Genomic DNA, 20,861 nt, shown 5'->3' on the forward strand with positions numbered 1-20,861 from the left:
GAAAGAAAAAGAGTATCTGAAACATATTTTAAAAAGACTAATGGAGCCAAAAGGAAACTGGAGGTCGAAGCTAAGAACCGATTCTAACTTACCTTATAAACCTGGTGAGGTCTATCCACAGAAACCTATCTGACACCGCGAAAAGGTCTAATAAAAATTTGCACGTTTTCATCCAGTTGAGACCGGTAGTCTGTGCCTCGAAAATTCGTCGCACTAAAAAAGAATATACTCATTTGTTTCTTCTACCCCACAGCGGGCACAGTCCGACGAAGCAAACTAATCAATCATTGCGAGGGAAGCTTTGCTATTGAAACGGTTCAGAATCCACCGTATTGAAGGATACTTCCGAAAACCGAGCGTTCCTAGGAATGTCATGAAAGATTCCAGCAAAGAACTTACCTTTAGCCAAGGAAGTTAGTTTGAATACTTGGTTCCATTCAACGAGAATGGTGTCGCGCACAGTGCTCCATATATCCGAGAAATCCGAGGGAGGGGGAAGAGGGAGACCAGCCATTCTGGCTCGTTTGATAATCTCATTTGCCTATTTGGAGAATAAGTACCTCTTTAAGCCGAGCTTTCTCTATTTTCCCATGTGGCTGTGTGGCGTTGGTCGAGGCTTAGCTGGCGAGGGCTTTGGTGGTTTAGAGGGAATTGGTAATGATAATAAACTTCTCCACCTTGGCGCCACCTGACAGCTTTATGGCTTACCAGAGACCGAGGAGCTTGGCCGGAGGATTGAAACTGCGGATGTGGAGTGGTTTGAGTTTTGTATATACCAAAGCATCGATTGCCAAAATTTTGAAACCTAAGGATTCCCATTTGGGGGCTTCCTCCTCAGAGCGGGAAGCAAAATCAGTCCTGTCATTGGACACTTCCTCTCCGAAGGAATTTAAAAAGGTGAAGCTTTTTTAAACGTTGGGGGTTCTATCAGCAAACATATTTTTCATGATTGTATGGAATTTATTGAAAACTCTGATTAAGACGTTAGAAGAGACGTAGTTGCCTCTGATGAAAGAATAGAGAGGAGAGTTATAGACTTTGGCATTTAGATTTTTTTTTCGCCACCAGCAGGGTTTTTCTGAAAGAGGGAGGAGGCTCGTTAGCGAGAGGAAGAATGGGAAAAGTTGGGGTGAGTCTGATGAGGCCAAGACATCGTCTCAAGAAGGAAACCGTGAAAATAATGAATTTTTTATGTTTATGGAGGACGCTGTTGATGTTTAACATAATCTAAATACATCTGTGCGGGTCTTCGAGAAAGTAATCGTGCAGGATTTTTGAAGATTAACGGGCAGTTTGAGTCTGCTACATTGGTTACTGAAGAGACATGCCTGCTGGCGTAAGATGTGTATGGCTTCCTCCCTGGAGTCCCCTGTTACTATGATGAGGAAATCATCCGCATACTCGAAGACCTAAACTTTATTGAAGCACTTCTCATGGAGGGCGGATGTGTAAATGTTGAAGAGCCCCGAACTCAGCACCCACCCCTGAGGTAGGCTATTGTTTGTGTGTGTGCATTCATGTTCATCAAGAGGGGCAGATCCACCCTCTCATAAATCTTACTGATGTCAATGAATAAACCGATGACGTGCTTTTTTGGCTCGATGAAGATATTTAGAAGCTAATTGAGGTAAGAAATCGTAGATCTGTGCCTACTATAGGGCTTGCAGTCGTTGGGGAGAATATGGTAGTCCTCGTGGCCTAGCTTCCGCCACGGAGTCGAGAAGCTTAGAAACCACATTTAGGTGCGAGATCGGTCTAAAATTATTTAAATCGTTTTCAGTCTTTCCTTTCTCTCTCTTTGACTCCAGATCAGTCCTCCAGATAGGTCTGATTAAACCAAACCCCATTCAGCGTCTCGAGGAAAACCTTCAGCGACAAAGGGTTCAGCCATTAAACATAAGCGTATATGATTCTATCCGTGCCAGGAGCAGACCGCTTTTGTGCTTAAAACGGACATCATTGGTGGAGAAAGATTGAGTGACATAAGGATATCTATACCAAACGCAAAACGTCAAAATTGGTGTTGTAATAGTTTTTCACGAGGTTCAGTAAGTTGAGATACTTCGTGACGTCTCAAGCATCTAAGTGCTCCATATGATCCTGGAGTGGATTGGATCGATTAATCTGTCCTTTCTTTGGATGAATTACATTCAAAAATGTTCATCCATATGTTATCCTGCGAAGCTCTGTTGTTCCTCCTTTCTTACGCGACTCCAGTTGTTCCGGTTCGCAATCCTTCTAAAATTCTTGAAAGCCAGCTGCTCCCAGTGGGAAGGGTAGTTGTAGAACGCCAAGCATGGGGATGAAAGTGTTCAAGTCAAGACGCTCTAATTTAGGTGACTTTGTTGCTTTGTATTAAGATGAGCCAATAGTGGTTATTTCATATCTAGAGCCAGTCGACTGAAACTGAAACTGAATTTGAAAGGGTTATGTCAGGAACAAATCCGATAGGGTTCGTTCCAGCTGGGGATTTTAGGAATGTAGGTTTATCATTGTTAAAGAGGTAGAAGTTGGAGCTTTCAACAGTTTTCTCAACGGAGCGACTCCTAGAGGAGTTTAAAGAAGTCCCCTGCGATTTCAGTGAGGACATTCAAATCCCCTGCGAGGCGGACATTTTCCTGACAGCAAAGAAATTGTTTGATCAATTGAGTACCCTATCACTGAATGGAGGGAAGTAGGTCACGGAACACCTACCTTGTATATCCGTACACTATTGGATGATTCCTCGTAATATTCCAAACGTAGTGGCTTATCTAGCGATCCAGCGATGCAGTAGTCAGACTTCCTGTTAGAGGTGGAGGCGTCGTCCGAGTCCTAATCGGCTGTCTCTACTTCCCAGGCGGCACATGTCGTGACCTCATTCCCATTCTGTCCTAACTCTGAGAAATCGCGGCCAGTTTCGATGCCTTCATCCTCGGCGCTGACCTCAACGCGAGGCACGTATCTTGAGGTGACTCAGTTAACAACGAAAACGACAAAGTGTTCTTCGATTGGTTTCAGTCAGGCCCATACCTTAGCACGGATATCATTAACGCTGAAGAGCCATCTTTCCCTCGTGGGTCTTCTTTCCTGGACGGCTTTATAACCTCGTCCAATCTCTCAGCATGTGCCAATAGCTGCTCCTCTTTGGTAGTCCACTTCGACCATCATGCCCTCAATCTCTCTCTGCATCTAAAGCAAATTATCCCTTCACTCCACCATCCGCATAAATGCAGATCTTTCGCGACTTGGACAGTGCACTGGGCCCTCCCCTGGACAAATCGCGCATCCACTCTTAATGTTGTGCTAGATACATACATCCAGAAAGTCAACTCTACATTCGAAACTGCAATTGATAAACACGCTTCAGTTCAGTTAAAGAACTTGGTTACTACAAATACGGGTGTCTTTCCCCCTCAACCCTCCTCTTAGTCGGCGATAGAAACAGACTACTGTAGCGCAGGAAATGATTATCTCACTGGTTACGGAACGGATGCAACGCTGACCACCGTTTCCTCTCCGAGACTATCAAAGACCTGTCCAGCAAAATCAATGGAGCTATCCGGTCTGAACTGAATGCGTCTTACAAGAAACTCCTCAAATCCCTCATACCTGGCCCACAAGTTCTCTGAATAATTAATAGATTGGCTGGAAAAAAAAAAATCTTCTCCTAACTTCAACTACTACCCAATAAAAATAGGTAAACCCCAGTTTCACTCCCCTGAGGAAAAAACATCCGCTTGCGTAGGCTACTTCAGTCACTTATTCAGAGCCCAATCGCTAGCGGACGCCATGTGGAACTCGGTGGTCGCCTACTGTCAACGATAAAAGGTTGAGCTTGGAAGGGTCTTACCTTTGCACCTTTTTCCCCCGCTGCTCGGCTGATATAGCCAGAATAGGCCCGTTCGCCTCCTTCTTTACCTCTCTAGAAGAACTCGAACTTGGAATCACCCCGTCCAACAATAAAAAGTCTTCCGGCCCCGACGGTATCTCTAACTTTGTTATGCAGAAGTGTGCGTCCACCATCAGTGAACGTCTCCATCAGCGAACGTCTCGCCATCCTCTTCAACCACTGCCTGAACAACGGACACTTCCCGGTATCATGGAAATTAGCCCTCCTTATACCTATCCCTAAGAAGTGGTGCTCGGGCTATCTTAAAGATATGAGGCCTATCTATCTTCTTTCCAATATTGGAAAAGTCCTCGAACGTGTCCTACTAAGTCACCTCAATAGACACAACTCCCCTGTCATTCCACTTAATCAATCCGGCTTCGAAAACATCAAATCCACCGAGCAGGGAATCCTGTATCAGCAAGATCATATCCTCAATCACCAGGAACATAGGCATTGCACCGTAGCATTAGAACTCGAAAAGGCATTTGATTCAGTTTGGAAAGAGGGGTTTCGCTACAAACTAATTCAGTTCAATTGCCCCCCTTATTCAGAATCCTCAGAGACTTCATTTCCCACAGAACTTGCCACGTGCGCTTCGATGAACTTCGCTCCATCAACTTCCCGGTAAACTCAAGAGTCATTCAGGGATCTATTCTAGGCCCCAAACTTTTTAACATTCCACGATATTCCCCTCCCTCCCGTAAACTTATCCCCACGCTAACGTTAACTCAGGCAGTGAAAAACTTCATTTACGCATTGCCAACCACACGTTCAAGCCGAAATCAAACATTAAATACCTAGGAATCTCTCTGAACAACAAACTTAACGCCAACCCTCACGTCAGATCTGCTATTGCCAATGCTTCTAAGGCCTCAGCTACCTTAAAAAACTTCCTCTCATCTCGGGCCCTATTCCTTGCCACCAAAACCTTTTTATTCAAAACTCTTAGTCGTCTAATCCTGACCCAGCATGGACGCTTCGAAAGGAAGATCCTTAAGAAATGCACGGCCAAATACAGAAGGGTAAACCTAAAAACTCACAAAAATTCGCTCCTGTACAACCTCTCCGGGCTTTGCCTCATAATGCCGCATATGATCAAACTGTCGCCCGTCAGACTGAAGAAGTGGCTGCCCCACCCTATCCCACTGACCCCACTCGCCAAGCGCAATGCCTCGTTACGTGAGCAGAGGTACTACGTATCAGAGCTGGGTCTCCTCTCGGATAGTAATTCTCCTCCCCACCATCAAGCCTCCCTTCCCTCCTTCATTCCTTCCTTTTATCAAAACCCCTTCCCAGACTTTCACAGAGGCTAACCGCGTAGGGCCAATTTTCGGGCAGTCAATCCCCGCACAAGTGTAGATCCTCCTAGACCTTTAATTATTTTCCTTTACCTAGTCTAGATTAAGTCAATCAACATTAATTAGCCTATACAATATGTGATATCTGTAAACATTAAATTCTCCACTAAATTAAGGTCCCTCCTTCTACCAATTAGGCCCCATAATCCATGCCCCGCGTTTCCCACAACCCTCTTCATCCTTCCCGCCTTAGGTCACTATCCTCGCACAGGTCCAAATCGAGCGAAAAGGTAGCCCTTTCTCAGTTGGCTATCATCGTCGAGAAAGGGCTGCCCTTTACTCCAAATCCTTTGCTCAAGTTTGTCCACCGGTGCCTAAAAACTCCCATTTTCTCATTTTCCAGTACGGAGTACTATTTTGTGTTATGTTTGCATAGTTGTTAGTTATAAATTATTCTTAGGTTTAAGCAAATGCTATACCAAATGGAAGGTGCCGGTTCAAATCTCATTGGTGGCAGTGGGATTTGTATCGTGATTTGACACAGGATACCAGTCGTCTCAGCTGTGAATGAGTACCTGAGTCAAATCAGGGTAATAATCTCGTTTCTAGATTCCTTTGTTTGCTTGATTCTTTTTTTAACTGAAATAGATTTTGATACAACGCACCCATTCCAATAAAACTGATTTCCAATAGTCAGCTGAACTGTCAACTGTCAAACGAATAGAGGCATTGCCACATACAATCGATTGCTTAGAACTTCGGCACCCTTAAGGAGGTCATCCCGTGTGTCGGATTCGCGGAATCGTATTTTTTCTTTGGAGTCATTTGTATCTAGATATACTGTAGCATATACGGGCAAAGTGACTTTTTGATATTCAGAGTCGTTCGGAAATTATAGTGTTAAACACGTGATAAGTCACATGCCAGATTTATGTCGATCGCGGTAATAAAGCTCGTATTTATCGATCCGAATGACGTTCGAATGACTTCGCTAAACGGACAAAAATGGAAACCAAGGCTGTACATGTGTTTCGTGAAGAAACCTAAGGTTTATGGATTCGGTATAGCAGATTAATGGTCAGTTAAGGTTTTATGGCTAAAAGTCGCATTCTACTTTTTAAATGCGTTTTTCTCGAAACCGCATGTTCAAAATCGGCTGCCACCATAGCCCAAAATTTGTCCAACGGAATTCTTTGAAATTTTCAGGACTTATTCAGAATATATTTCTAGGATAATTGCGATTCGTTCAGTAGTTTTTTTTTATTCATTGAAGAAGCCGTGAAAAAAACACCAAAATTCACAAAAAAAAAAGCTTAAAGGCACTAAAAATTTAACTTTTAATATTTTATCCTAGTTTGCAGACTGTAGTTAAATCTGTAGATTAAAATGACATTTACTTTTTTTTTTTCTTTAAAGTGATAGCAGCGCCCTCTAGCGTGGCAGCAGAAAAAAAAACGCTTTTTTTGGAGATGGGTGTATAAATTGCCATGTATTTCAATAACCCACTATGCGATCGGGGTGGAAAAATTACTATGCATGCTCAAGACATTAATAAATCTATGGTGAAAAATTCGTATTTGTATCTTTATCCAGTTCTTCACAAAAAATTTCTAAAAAAAGCCAAAAAAACGGCCTTCACACAGGATAACCCCCTTAAGTGTATAAAACTTTCTACATCACAAGTACAGGATATTTTTTACCCTCTTGAGTTGAAAACCAAAAACGATTTTAATCAATGCACTGTTTTATCTTTGGATGGAATCAATTACCATCGAACTGTTCTGTGTTCAATGAAATAAATTCAATTCTGCATCAATTATTTCGATTGAAAGATGCATCCACCCTCAACTTTGGCTGATTCCACGCTCAACGCCGAAACCCATTTTCTCTCCGTTTCGCACACATACAATTTCATTTATACTCAAAGGATATGGTAGGTGATATCCTTATGGAAATAATAGGCCATGATTTACAGAATTGCCTCTGAAAAACTCAGCAGCTGACCGAACCGTAATATTCCCAAAACCTGTGAGGATCCTATTTGCGAAAGTTTCCACCTGAGAGTATTGCAAAACATATTTTCATTAATAGGCTTCAATGCTTGCTCAGTTCAATATCGAATTTTATTGGGGAAAATTATGATTGAGAAGTCAAGAGCGGTTTTTTTTTAAACCGAGTAGGATGCACTTAAAACTTTTTAATTCCATGTGACCTTCACTGCTTGATGATTGCGAACTCACGCTTGATGTTGTAAGTCGAATGCAGAATTCATTCAAATATGGATTGGGGCTAAAAAATTTCATCCCTGTTAAGTAGCATCATCCGTGTAAATAGCTTCATTGGATCCTATTCCAATCGATGATGAATGTTTGGGGGAAAATATATCAAATGATTGTAAAGGCCTTGAAAAGGAATATATCCTTGCGGTGGTTGGGATACATCTCGTAAAAAAGAACCTACTTAGGCCCAATGAAGTGTTCAGTCGTATTTTACTGAATTTTAACTTTACAAAGAAATAATAAATAAAATAAAACTCACCCTCAGAATCTATTGCAAATACTCCAAGCCCATCTCCACCTCTCAGCGAGTATGTAATCCTCGAATCCGGACCAGCAGCGTCGGCATCGGTGGCAGTCACAATCATCACATGAGTGTCGGGGGGTTGATTTTCAGCCACACTTCCAATGAGCACATAATCATCGAATTCCGGTGCAAAACGATTCTCATTCACATCAATCACATCAATAATCACGGTCACTTCCGATGATAAGGCGGGGGTACCACGGTCAACAGCACGCACGGTCAAACTATGCACTTGCCTTTCTTCATAGTCTAGAAACTTTTGAGTCCGTATGGTTCCCGAGTATTTGTCGATTTTGAATATTTTCTCATCTACTCCGTCTTCTGAAAGGGAGTATAGTACGTCACCTCCAGGACCAACATCAAGATCCGTTGCACTGACGATCGCGACGACAGTTCCTTTGGGGACATCTTCGCGCACTCGAAAATTATAGTCCGACAGGGTGAACTCCGGGGCATTATCGTTTATATCATCAACGGTTACACGAACAATCGCATCCGAATGCAAGGCGGTCTTTCCCAGTTTTGGATCTCCACCACCATCTGTAGCCCGGAGCCTCAACTCGTACACCTCCTGCTTCTCCCGATCAAGCGCGCTATTCACGTATAGCACGCCCGTAATCGGATCCACTGCGAAATCTTTCGTATCTGTTATCATACTATATGTGACTTTGGCATTATCACCAAGATCAGCATCAGTTGCATTCAATCGAAATATGATCGTGCCATTGATCGCATTTTCAGTAACACGAAAACTTGCCAATGATTTTTCGAATTTCGGTGGATTATCATTCTCGTCAAGAACCGTGATTGGAAGAACTTTTGAGGAGGACTTTTGAGGCTTACCAAGATCATATACAGTTAAATTTAGGACGTACTCGTCTTGACGTTCTCGATCAAGGTACCCAATGATTTGAAGCTCACCCGTATCAGGATCCAGCCGAAAAACTGAGTCGTGGTCACCGTCGGATATTCCGAAGATCAGTTTTCCATTGTAGCCATGATCACGATCGCGAGCCTTTATCCAAGCTACCGTTTCACCAAGCTCGACCGTTTCGTTAATCTTCAACTCCAGTGGAAAATCTATGAACTCTGGTGCGTGAACGTTTTCTCCGTACCGACTGGGAGTCATGGCTATCTCTTCGCGTTCCCGATCCAACCTTCCGGGCATGTTATTTTTCTCAGCAGCAGCCAAAATTTCAGCCTGACGTCGAGCGACACCAGTATCACGACACTCAAAACTCCCTGAATCCTCGGTTGTCATAGATCTTCCCAAGATCGAACTCCCAATTAGATGTCGCTTGGGTTCAACCAGGTAGATTTGGATAGTCATAATATCGGCAAAGTGAGTTCCATCTGTGGCTGTTACATTGATTTCGCGATAGTCATGTCCCACATCAGCCAGATCGCAAGCGATCGATATGATCCCCGATGTTGAGTCCAGATTGAAGCATGTATCTTCATTCCCAGCCACCAGCCGATAGCTTATGTAGTTCCCGGAATCGAAATCAATTGCTGAAAGAGTGAGAATTTCCGTACCGATCGATAGTGAACGTGGAATATGACCCACGCAATCAACCCGCTCAAACTGGGGTCGATTATCATTTACATCTCGAACTCTGATGACCAGTTCCATCTCAGTTTGGCGCCGATAGGGCAATCCCCAATCCGAGGCCCTCACACTCAAAATGTATTCTCGTTTCATACTCTCATAATCGATTAGTTTCGATGTTCGTACGACCCCGGAGAAATGATCAATATCGAAAGGTACGTCGTTAAGATTGGCGATACTGTACGAGATATAGGCATTCTCCCCTGAGTCGCGATCACGAGCTGTAACCTTCGTCACTGTCGTTCCAGGTGGTTCATTTTCATCTATCCAAATCGTGCGATTTGTATGCTCGAAGATGGGATCGTTGTCGTTAGTATCTTCTATGTTGATCTTCACTTTCGCGGAGGATTGCTTCCTCATTCCAATGTTCCCCTGATCAATGGCAGATACTGTGAGCGTGTAAAATGCCTTGGTTTCGGCGTCTAGCAGTTTTTGCGTATACAACATTCCAGTGTCAGGATTTATTCGAAATTCGCCGCCCTCATTGCCGCCCACAATTTCAAGGAAGACCTGTGCATTTTTACCTTCATCACGATCAGTTACTTTCAGTCGTATCACAGGTGTGTTAGGTGGAGATGTTTCCGGCACGGAAACCTCGTAAATTTCCCTATTGAATACCGGGGGATTATCGTTAATATCAGCCAAACGAACGTGAACAGTCTTATAGCTTGAATGAGGGGGAATTCCACGATCAACTGCACGCAGAGTTAAATTATAGCCTTGGGGTGCTTGTTCGCGGTCCAGGAGACGATGTATCTCAATTTTGTATTCGCCCGGCCTGTCGGTTGGCACAATGCGAAAATGCCCATCAGGATCACCACCAACTATGTCGAGGCTCTTAATTTGCCCATGAATTCCGTCGTCCTTGTCCGCAACACGTACGATTCCATAGATGTTTGCATTGGAATTTTCGGCAATTTCGGGTAATGTTTGCACGTAGATGTCCGGCGGGTAGAGATTCACCTGGAAAATAGAAAGATAGAAAATGGTCAATAGGATTTTCACAAAAAGGAACAAAAATAACGAACATGGCTAGGTAAAAGTTGGCATGCTGACTTTCGAATCTCACTTGAATAGGATGAATTTTGGGGGTCGTAGTCATGAATGAAAAGTATGGTATGCACAGAGAGTTTTAAAAGGATATCATAGCAGTTTGCCTTGCGGATACGATATTGATTTCGAATGGGAAAGAAAAATGCATACGACCAAATCGTGAGCATTTCATCCCCATCAAGAATTTTGTTTTTATTATTTTATGACACTCATAGATGACTTCCAATTTCTGGAGCTAGGATCAGCGCTCAAAGTTTGAAGCAAACACAAGCCGTCGAATCCTATCCGAATGCAACCAAAACATTGCATTTTCCTTCATAAACTTCCTTTGTATATGACAAATCCTCGATACTAGGAAAAGTAGAGAAAATCTTCTCAATGCCTCCATTGGATGCTCTCCATTGGCAAACAGTCACAATTCAAACATTAAACGGAGGCGGCTACCATTACCAAGCCTCGATATAGTGTTTGCTTTGCTGGCTTCATACTTCTGACTGCAAAATTCGGATTTCAACCCCGAAAATCTATCCGACACGTGAAGAGGTACACTCGAACTGCAGGATTGGATATTTGAAATCATAACCAGGACGACATTCAAATCCACATTGAAGGGGATGAAAATGCATTGCCAGCCTGGAAGCAATTCTCGTGCACATGCAGCGTTCAGGAGACGACTAGGAGTAGCTCTCGCAATGCATAAAACGATTTGCGAGAAATGCATGCAATTGCATAATGAATCAAACATAACGATTGCCAGTTAGACCAGAATAGTGGCCTCACGTCTATCATGTCCGGGCAATCGGTGCTATCAGAGTGAAATTCGGCACAACATTGGAAAATGCTCGGCATTATTGGACTAACACCTGTCTGGTTCCGCATGCAGGACGATCAGGTGGATTTCACGCGAATATTAATGAAGTGATGATGCATAAATACAGGCAAAGTTTGCTGTTCGATGTGACCAAAGAAACGGTTGAATGGTCTTCGGATTTCATGGAATGGAAGGCAGGAAACGACGCTGTCAATACCAGGCCGGACTTTGTGGACACATATGGGCAACACCCTAAGTCATATATATGAGGTTGTCGTTCAGAATGTCCTTGCTCTTTGGTTTTTTTGTTATTGAACTTTCGAATTTTGATTCGCTAGGACTACGAAATTATGGTCCCTTTTTAGTATACTTGGAAGTCAGGCATATTGATGAAGAGGAAAGGAAGTTAGCTGAAAGTAGCGTTAATCACCAACTACTAGTGTGACACTAATTCCTTTCATAAAAATGGTACATGATTAGCCTCAAAATCTGGCGCTATTCGTTTAAGTCTTCGCTGAAAAACTGGGGCCGCGGATTCGGCTACCTGCAAATAGCTTTACCTATAAGAAGAATTACTAGATTCTGTTCCCTAGTTTCCTCGTGCTCTGAGGTGAGGAGGAACTGGAAGGAGCAGTAACGACCGAGTCAACAACAAGTGGCCCAGAAGAACCTCTAAGTAGTCGCACCGGGAAAGGCTGTATTCGCATTGACTTGCTGGTCGTGAATAGACAAATGTGAGGGGATTTTAAATGGCTTCAGCCACCATGGTAATCTAGCACCATTAGAGCCAGGATACTCCCCCGAGTTCATATGCCTTATGATAATTTCTCGGATATGTGTTCTCGACTAGGTTATTCGAGGGCCACTTGTGGAATTTTCATGGGGGTCGTGGTTACGTCCACATCGCGAACAGAGTCCTTCAAGTCTCAAGTGTGGAGTTGTGCTGTACAACTCAGTGTTCCTTAGTTCGGAAGAAGCTTTAGGTAAATATCACATCCCCCAATATAAATGCTAAACCTGCACTCAGTATAAAGTGGTGTCGTTGGGCTTGCCACAGCGGAGCTCTAATTGTGGTCAGAATATCAATCCGTGTCTTAAGTTGCCTGCGGGATTAGGCCACCTCGACGGATAATCACGTTAAACTACTAGGATGTAACTTAGTTCCCTGCGACTGGTGCAAACAAAAATTTTCGGATTAAACGCATTAGTAGCATGAGCTTTTTGTGACCTATATGAAATAATAGTTCCTCTCTCACTGTTTCCAACCACACCACCTAAATAATAACTATAATAAGTCGTTGCATGATTGTTACTTATAAAATGCATTTTCAACTGATGATTTTGGTCCACTCAAAAGTTCTGTTATAGTCCTTTAGTTCTCTAAACACTATCGACTCTCTAAAGACTGGCAGCTGTATTCCTCAAACCTATGATGATAAAACAGAATAAACAAAAGAGCTGACATATGGAGACTTTCCAACGCAATTTTATCAGTACCCTATACTCATACTACCTTTCCATACTGTGTCCTCCATATTGGGAACTATTTCACGGAAGTAGGTAGTATCACTGTGTCCAAAAGATCGCCGGAAGTCGCAAAAGTAACACCACCAGAAGCTTGAGCCTCAATAATTGTTATGTAGCTGGTGAAAGTTATTGGGAAAAAGTAGAAGAAAGTGGTTAGGAAGCAGAGACGAAAGAGGCTTCACAATCCTTTATGGCAGTACACTACGGAAGTAGCTCATATTTTATACTGATATGGGGGGTTTAGAAGAAAATACTCCATGTAATCATCCATTCCCCGAAAATAACTGCCCCAAGTTTCTCCGTCCAGTCAAACCTGTAATACATATGAGGGGAGGAAGGGAAAACAAATGTACCATACATGCGAATTGACTGTCGTTAACTAGGTAAGCAACGCCGCACCAACGCCGGAGCTAGACGTGCCCACGTTTGCGATTCGCACCCACTAAAAACCACTCCCGGTCTCTCCAGCCCAAGACCAACGGTGTCACCATTTAGGTATTACTTCACGGGGTAGATTTTTCCTTGGGCATTTGTCCTTGCCCTCCTCTCGACCTTTTTCTTTCTTCGCTCCTTCAGCAGTTTCTTCTCTATTTTCACGATTGCGGAGGAAACCGCAAGCCACCCTCACAGGTGACGCAACTATGCCCTCACAGGTGACGAGTCAAGCAGGATAGATCGCATCACTTCGCCAATTTTGGCAAGATTTTTGCAAGTGTCACGGTGGCACTGGCTATATTTTGGCACGCATACTCTAGGTGTTCTTGAAGGTTCAATTTGGTGTCAGGGGACACAGGGAACCCAGTACCGATCCCTGTGGTACTCCTGCTGTGACAATGTACTCTTTGAGAAACATGTGGCTCGCAAACTTGCGATTTCGTTGTTCCACCAGTAGCTGGATTGCCTGCTGAGAAGCATTCATCATAGTAGCATCTCATACTTCCGTGTGATTTGGGTGGCTTTTTCTCTAGCCGTACGGGAAAAAGTGTGCCCATTAATAACTTTCGCCATCCAGCCAAGCAAACTACCCGGAATTACGCAAGAACTCTATTTCGAGCTCGATTTGCCCTTGGTTGCTGATCGCCTTATAGTCACTGTGAGTATAGTCTGCAGTCACTGACATCTCAAACGACTCTACTGGCTAAAGTGGCTCACGTATGTCAGGTCCACTATAGACCTCAAGCCCCTTCCCGTGAAAGTGTACCAGGCCCCAATATTCGTGAGTACCACGTCCAGCTCCACGAACACATCCCCTCACATTCGTTCTCCAGCCGCCCCATTCAAGAGCCCAAACATTAAAATCGTTAGCTATTATGGTCGTACAACGTCCTCTTGCATCCAAAACCAGAGCGCTCAGCATTTACTCATACTCGACAAGTGGAACGCTAGATGGAGCATAGTAGGTGTAGATGTGGACTCCTTTCACATTCGCTCCGATGAAGCCTTCCTCCGGGTGTTCCATTGTTTCCTGGAAGGCTTATTCTCCACAAGCACATAGTGCAGCTTGCCCGCTTGGCCTTTGACCCAAATGTCACCACCATTATGGCCACATTGATGTTTTCCTCGCGGATGGTTTGCGAGAGTAGGTCCTGCGCCACCTCGCAATGGTCGAAGTTGATTCGTATCAACATCATCTGCGACTAGTGTTAAGAGCTCTTCTGTATTTTGGGCACCTGTTGCTGCCTAAAACGTGCCGATGATCCACACCCTCCTTCTATTTGCAAAGTAAGCAATTTGGGTCAGATCCGCAGTCCGTGCTAACATGGCCTCTCGCTCCGCATCTCCTGAATTGCTTCGACCTATTATTTGAATTGAGGCACACCTTCGCAATGTGACCGAAGCCAATGCATTTAAAACATCGCTTCAGTACCACCTGCGCCCTAAGCCGACACATAACCCAGCCTATTCTTACTCTTCCTGCTGCTAACAGTCTGAGTACTGTCTCTACTGATAGACTGATGATGTGGTTTGTGCTCCCCCGTGTGTTTCCCTCAGCGTTTTCACCGCTGACTCCTGTAGTCCGACAAGATCGAACTGCTTCTCCACGGCTCGCCAACCTCCTTCTTCGTTCTTATTTCATCTATATCTTTGCAGATCATAGTGACTTTCGGCCTGCTAGCCCTTATGTCGGTTTCCTGTCCTAACAACTTTCCGATTTGGCTCAAGCATTTGTCCGCGGTTACATCCTTGGATTTCTTGAACGACAACAAAGACAACAAAGGGAGCGTCAAACGCGGCGGACATTATTTTCCAAGTTGGTTAGTTCGAGGTCTGCTTTTACTCTCCTGAGAATTCCAGCATATGACCCGTCATCTCGTTTGGAAATTCAAATCACCTCCGGTCGATCGTTTCTTTTTCGGGATGCCACTTTTCTCTAGGCTTCCGCATCCGTCTTCAGAAATCCGGTCCCTTTTTCCGAGATTGCGCCTGCAACATTTTCGCCGGCAACGAGCTGACCTCTTTTTTTTTTTCGGGATTTGCTGGACTGTTGAATTGCTCAATTTTTCCTACAGCCCTTTCGCCGGTTTCTCTCCTTTCGTATTTTGAACAGGCGTTAATTGTGTCACCTGGCTCACTTTTTCGATCGCCGGCTTTCCCCTTCTTTCGTCCTGAGCCCTACCGTACGTAAAACGGATGCTTCTTATCATGGCCCTTATATTTTCGTGAATATTCCTGCGCTCCCTTATGAATTCACACAGTTCGATGATCTTTTAGCAATAAAGGCACTGAGTGATCGTTGCCTAAAATCTCTTTCGGGTGATTTTTCTTCATCGAAGACTCTCGCTAGCGACTTGCCCCTGAGGGTAGCAATCGCGGCCGCTTGTAGCCGCAAGCATCTGTAAAAAATAGAGCATCTTCTGAACGAGTCCATCGTTTGAGCCAGTTCCAGTCCCTCCCGTATGCTTGTAACATTAAATGCCACAGTAGCCAAGGTTTCCACTGCTGAGACACTGCGGCTGATGGATATAGACAGCCGGGAGCACAAGTTGATGGACAACTTAGTGTAATTGGTCGCCTCCATATTTAACCAATTCGGCTGTAATTCCATTGAGTCCTGGCGACTTATGGTTTTTCAAGCCAATGAATTGCACGTACTGTTTCTTCTACACTTCGTGGTGACAGCATTTATCCGCCGTCTTTAGTTGGTGGGACCTCCAATTCGCCAATGTTCTGGTTTTTCAGTAGTTCATCAAAGTACTCAACCCATCGCTCCTATATGCCCATTCTGTCGGAAATCAGATTTCCCTCTTTGTCTCAGCAGGATAAGGATCGAGGTGTGTAAGGCTTCATCCTGCTGACTTGTTGGTAAAGCTTCCACGCCTGGTGCGGTTGCTATCTGTACTTTTCGAGTTCACAGACCTGTTGGTTCTTCCAAGCTTCCTTTTTCCGTCTGTGAAATCGCTTCTCCGCTCGACGGAGTTCGTGATAAGTCTCCGCGCGTGCCCCCGTCCTTTGAGAATGCAACATTACTCGGTATGCAGCATTCTTCCATTCTCCCAGAGTATGATTTTGATATCATATCTGGGACAGGCTTCGAGGGTTCGTTCTACTCTGCAATCTCCTCTGTAAAGGCGTGAACGCTAATGAGGCTTATGTTTCTAAATTTGTCTCGCAAGCGCAGAGTGCATAGCCTTTCGCTTATGTTTTCAGAGCCAATAACAGCAGGTTTCATTTTCTGGCTAAATGAGAAACCTACTCCGAGCACATGGTTTACTGGATCGCCGCTGTAATATATGGTGTAGTGACTTTTCTCCATGAATCCGGTCCCTGTCCAATGTATCTCCTGCAATGCTGTTACATCAGCCCTATATTGGGACAGGGTATCGGCTAGCTGCTCAGCAGCTTCATCTCTATACAGGGAGCGCATGTTCCATGAGAAAATGCGCAAATCGTTATTCCGTTGTCGTTGCTAGGTTCGTCGTTGTAAAATCCGTCCAGTCCGGGGTTCCTATTGTAGCTTCGTAACAAGTTTTTTCCGTGTAGGGTTGTCAACCCTCCCCAACCCTCAACCTGGAGGACCAGTTGATACAATTTGTCCCGTTTTTAGGCGCGGGAGACTCGCCTTGATCCTTCTCCGTCTGCTGCTTTTCGTTAAGAAAGAGCTCCCAGCGGTCACCACGTGGAAGTGGAGATAGGGTTTGGTAGAAGAGCTATTGATGTTGGTTAAGCAGGCGTTTCCCAGGTTTTATGCTCCATCGTGGGTACCAATCCACGTTTTGCCCTGGGACCGATACTACCCTTTGACTATTGCATTGTACTCGCTCATGTTTAATACCCAGATGTTACTCCGGTACACATTCATAACCGAGTCGGTATCCGACATCTAGTCACGGTACGACTCCCTCCACCACGAGTGAGATTTGAACCCTTGCTACGACATCCTAGCAATCTAATTACTCAGCCATCCGGATAGGGAAAATGCTGGAACAAGTAATCTGGCTGCTTCAGACTGCAGAGAGTCAGGGAGGCTTATGCGACTGACAATTTGACTTCCATATGAAAAGGATAGTACTAGCAAGTATTGTGCTGTGATTACCCTTGATGTGCAAAATGCATTCAACTCAGCCAATTGGGATTATAAGAAGGTCTTTGGTGATGATTGGCTGGCTAATTACATACTGCGTTTGTCGATATCTATCTAACAAAAAGAAAGCTATATTACGAAAAAAGCAATGGACACAGGAAATGCATTCTTTTCGCGGGTGCCCCACAGAGCTTTGTGCTAGCATCACTATTGCAGACCCCCAGGACCACAGCAAGTCCCGAAGAAGAAAAAAGCCTCTTCACCAAAGAAGGCGGAGCCGGCGAGAGTACCCGCGAAAGTCGATAATCTCACGATTGCAGCCACAGCACCTACAAAAGTGGAAGAAACCAACGCCCGGAGGCCCGAACAATGGACTAAGGTGAGCAACAAAAGGAAAAAGGACAAAAAGAAGCTCCGCCCGGAAATAATAATTATTTCCAAGAAGGGAAATATGTCCTATGCCGACATCCTCCGAAAGGTGAAGTCAGACCCGGAATTGAAGGATTTGGGGGATAGTGTGAGCCGTATCAGGCGAACACAGAGAGGGGATCTGATGCTGGAGTTAAGTAGATCCGCCGACAAGTCGGCCGATAACTTCCGCGAGCAGGTGGAAAGTGTACTTGGAGAGGAAGCTGAGGTAAGAGCTCGGAAACAGGAGATAGTGGTTGAATGCAAGGACCTAGATGAGGTCACCTCACGGGAGGACATCTGTGCTGCGCTAAAGCAACAGTTCAACCTTAGCGATATAGACCAGAGTGCCGTAAAAAGGATGAAGAAGGCATATGGCGGCACACAGACCGCTATTATTAGTTTGCCGGCGGAATCAGCTGTTAAGTTAATTACCGCGGGCAAAGTAAGAGTAGGTTGGGTCGTGTGCAGGCTCAGGGAGCAAATCTCTCTAAAGAGATGCTTCAGATGCCTCGATTTCGGCCATTTTGCGGCGGCATGCACTAGCCAGCATGATAGGTCGAGGAGTTGCAGGAAGTGTGGGGAAGAGGGCCACATCACCAAAGATTGCACCGGAGATCCACGGTGTATGCTATGTAGTGGGAAAGAGGGCGTGGACGACCGGCATGTTGCGGGAAGCAGCAGATATCCGGTATATAGGAGGGAGCTGAACCGCACAGGCAAATGAGTTTGATACAAATCAATCTCAATCACTGTGAGGCAGCTCAGGACCTGCTCTCGCAAGCCATTTGAGAGTCGAATGTCGATGTCGCGGTAATTTGCGAGCCGTACAGAAACCACGGCGGTGCAACTTGGGCGGTGGATGCGTCTGGCAACACCGCAATCTGGGCGTGCGGAAGACAGGCCATTCAGGAAGTCATGCGTGCCCACCTTTCGAGGAAGAGGGTCGGGTTAGATCGTTCACCTGACATTTGTTAGCACTTCACTGGTGAGGGAGATGGCTTGGCAAGTGAGTGAGCACTACACCCACAGTTGCCCTATTTGTCTCTTAGACACCATGGGGAAGATGTTGGAGAGGGTGATATACAACAGGCTGCTCCCGTTCATCGAGCTTGCGGGTGGTCTTTCGGAGCGGCAATATGGATTTCGGCGAGCCCGTTCTACGGTCGATACAGTAGCAAAGGTCGTGGAATTGGCTCGAAATGCAATGGCCATGGGCAAATTCTGTGCTTTGGTGACGCTGGACGTCAAAAATGGTTTTAACTCAGCCAACTGGGGCTGGATTAAGGGCGCTTTGGCCAAGCTGGGTGTTCCTAGCTACTTGGCTCGGCTCATCGAGAGTTACTTTTCGGACAGACTCTCTGGTACGAGACGGACGACGGGCCGAAGGAGTACATTGTGACAGCAGGTGTGCCTCAAGGTTCTGTATTGGGACCGCTACTGTGGAACATAATGTACGACGGAGTGCTTGGCCTTCGCGTGCCGGAGGAGACAACGCTGATTGGTTTTGCGGACGACTTGGCGGTAGTTGCAATTGCAAAGCATCCCGAGGACGTGGGGCTTTATGCAAATGAAGCCCTTCACACCATCAAGTCATGGTTACGAATAGCCAAGCTGGACCTGACGGACGAAAAGACGGAGGCGGTCCTCATTATCAACCGTAGGAAGAACAACACCGTTACCATCCAGGTTGGTAATCGTGAGGTCGTCTCAAAATCGGTTGTCAAATACCTGGGGGTGATGATCAATGCTAAGCTGAGTTTCAAGGGACACTTGGATTATGCGCGAGAGAAGGCAGCAAATACCAGCTCATCCCTTGCAAGGATGATGCCTAACGTGGGAGGGCCGAATTATAGTCGCAGGTTACTCATCGCGGGAGTGGTGAAGTCGATCCTGCTATACGCGGCCCCTGTCCGGGTGGGAGCGTTGAACCACGCTGTCAACCGGAGGAAGATAAGTTCGGCATACTGGCCAATTGCGCTAAGCGTGTGCAGCACATTTAGGACGGCGTCGACGACGTCTACGAAAAACGGAAGGCAAATCCAGCCGAGGTGAATGCGGATATCCGAAAAGCCATCAGGAAAGAGTTGTGTGGCAAGTGGCAACAACGATGGGATAACTCCGACAAGGCCCGGTGGACCCATACATTGATCCCGTGTATCGAGAAATGGGTCAACCGAAAGCACGGAGAATTGAATTACCACCTGACACAGTTCCTTACGGAACACGGTGGCTATAGGAAGTACTTGCATCGCTTCGAGTTGGACGAGTCTCCCAACTGTCCTGAATGCGGTGCTACACCCGAGGACCCAGAGCACGTTATGTTCCATTGTCCCAGATTTCTGCAGCAGAAAAGGAGGTTGAATAGCATCTTAGGGGCGGACATCGAGCCCTCGAACCTGGTGGAAGAGATGCTGAAGTCGGAGGAAAACTGGATGGCGGTAAATGAGACAGTAGCCGTGGTGCAGACAAAATTACTGGAGTTGGATCGAGCTCGGAAGGCGGCGCGACGGAGACGTGACATGGACGAGCTGGTATAGCGAACCAGAGCCTCCCCCGCGAAGTAATACTTCACGGTGGTCCCGCGGGAAGGGGCGGAAGAGTGGGGGTGGTTTTAGTGGGTGCGAATCCCACCTGCAACCTGGCGCAGCAGCGTCTTTCTAAGATTTCCACCTCCATCCATAAAAAAGAAAAAAAAAAAAAACACCCCCTGAAAGAGAGCACCAGAAACTACACTCTACAGGGTAGGGTAAGGTATGTGATAAAGGATCACTTGCTTCGTAGACTGAAAATTCCGTAACTAATATCAAAAATACAAACAGAAGTAAACGTGGAGCCTAACCCGGAACAAAAGTGAAGAGAGTGATCCAGTGACTCGAAAAACATTCTGCAGCTTGAATGGACTGGAAACTTATCCATTTCGAGCTTCATATTTGCTAACGTTTGTAATGAACCTGGATACCCAATCCATCTTGAGTAGACTTTTGTCAAAGGAGGGAGGCACAAGTTGGCAAGGACTCCACTATCAATGGGGCGACAAAATGGTCTGAGCGTGCAACACTCGAATGTTCCAGATGCTCCAGTTTCACGCAAATTCGGGGTAGTTTGCCACTCAAGCAAATCCTAAACCTTACCTACACCACCGCTCGATCAAAAATAGGTCATCCTCATCATGT

The 20,861-nt window shown here is 45.3% G+C and overlaps 1 protein-coding gene across 11 annotated transcripts in view; it reads right to left on the reverse strand.

Moving 5' to 3' along the window:
• The window catches only part of LOC119649845 (fat-like cadherin-related tumor suppressor homolog), a 396,664-nt gene that overhangs the window by 193,519 nt on the left and 182,284 nt on the right, over window positions 1-20,861 (reverse strand). For all 11 annotated transcript variants that reach the window (XM_038052198.1, XM_038052197.1, XM_038052196.1 and 8 more), the window contains exon 4: window positions 7,711-10,327. In XM_038052198.1, coding sequence (XP_037908126.1) covers window positions 7,711-10,327 — 2,617 coding nt within the window. The remainder of the gene's footprint in view (window positions 1-7,710; window positions 10,328-20,861) is intronic.

This window comes from Hermetia illucens, chromosome 2, assembly GCF_905115235.1.
Source record: "Hermetia illucens chromosome 2, iHerIll2.2.curated.20191125, whole genome shotgun sequence".
Classification (NCBI taxonomy): Eukaryota; Metazoa; Arthropoda; class Insecta; order Diptera; family Stratiomyidae; genus Hermetia; species Hermetia illucens.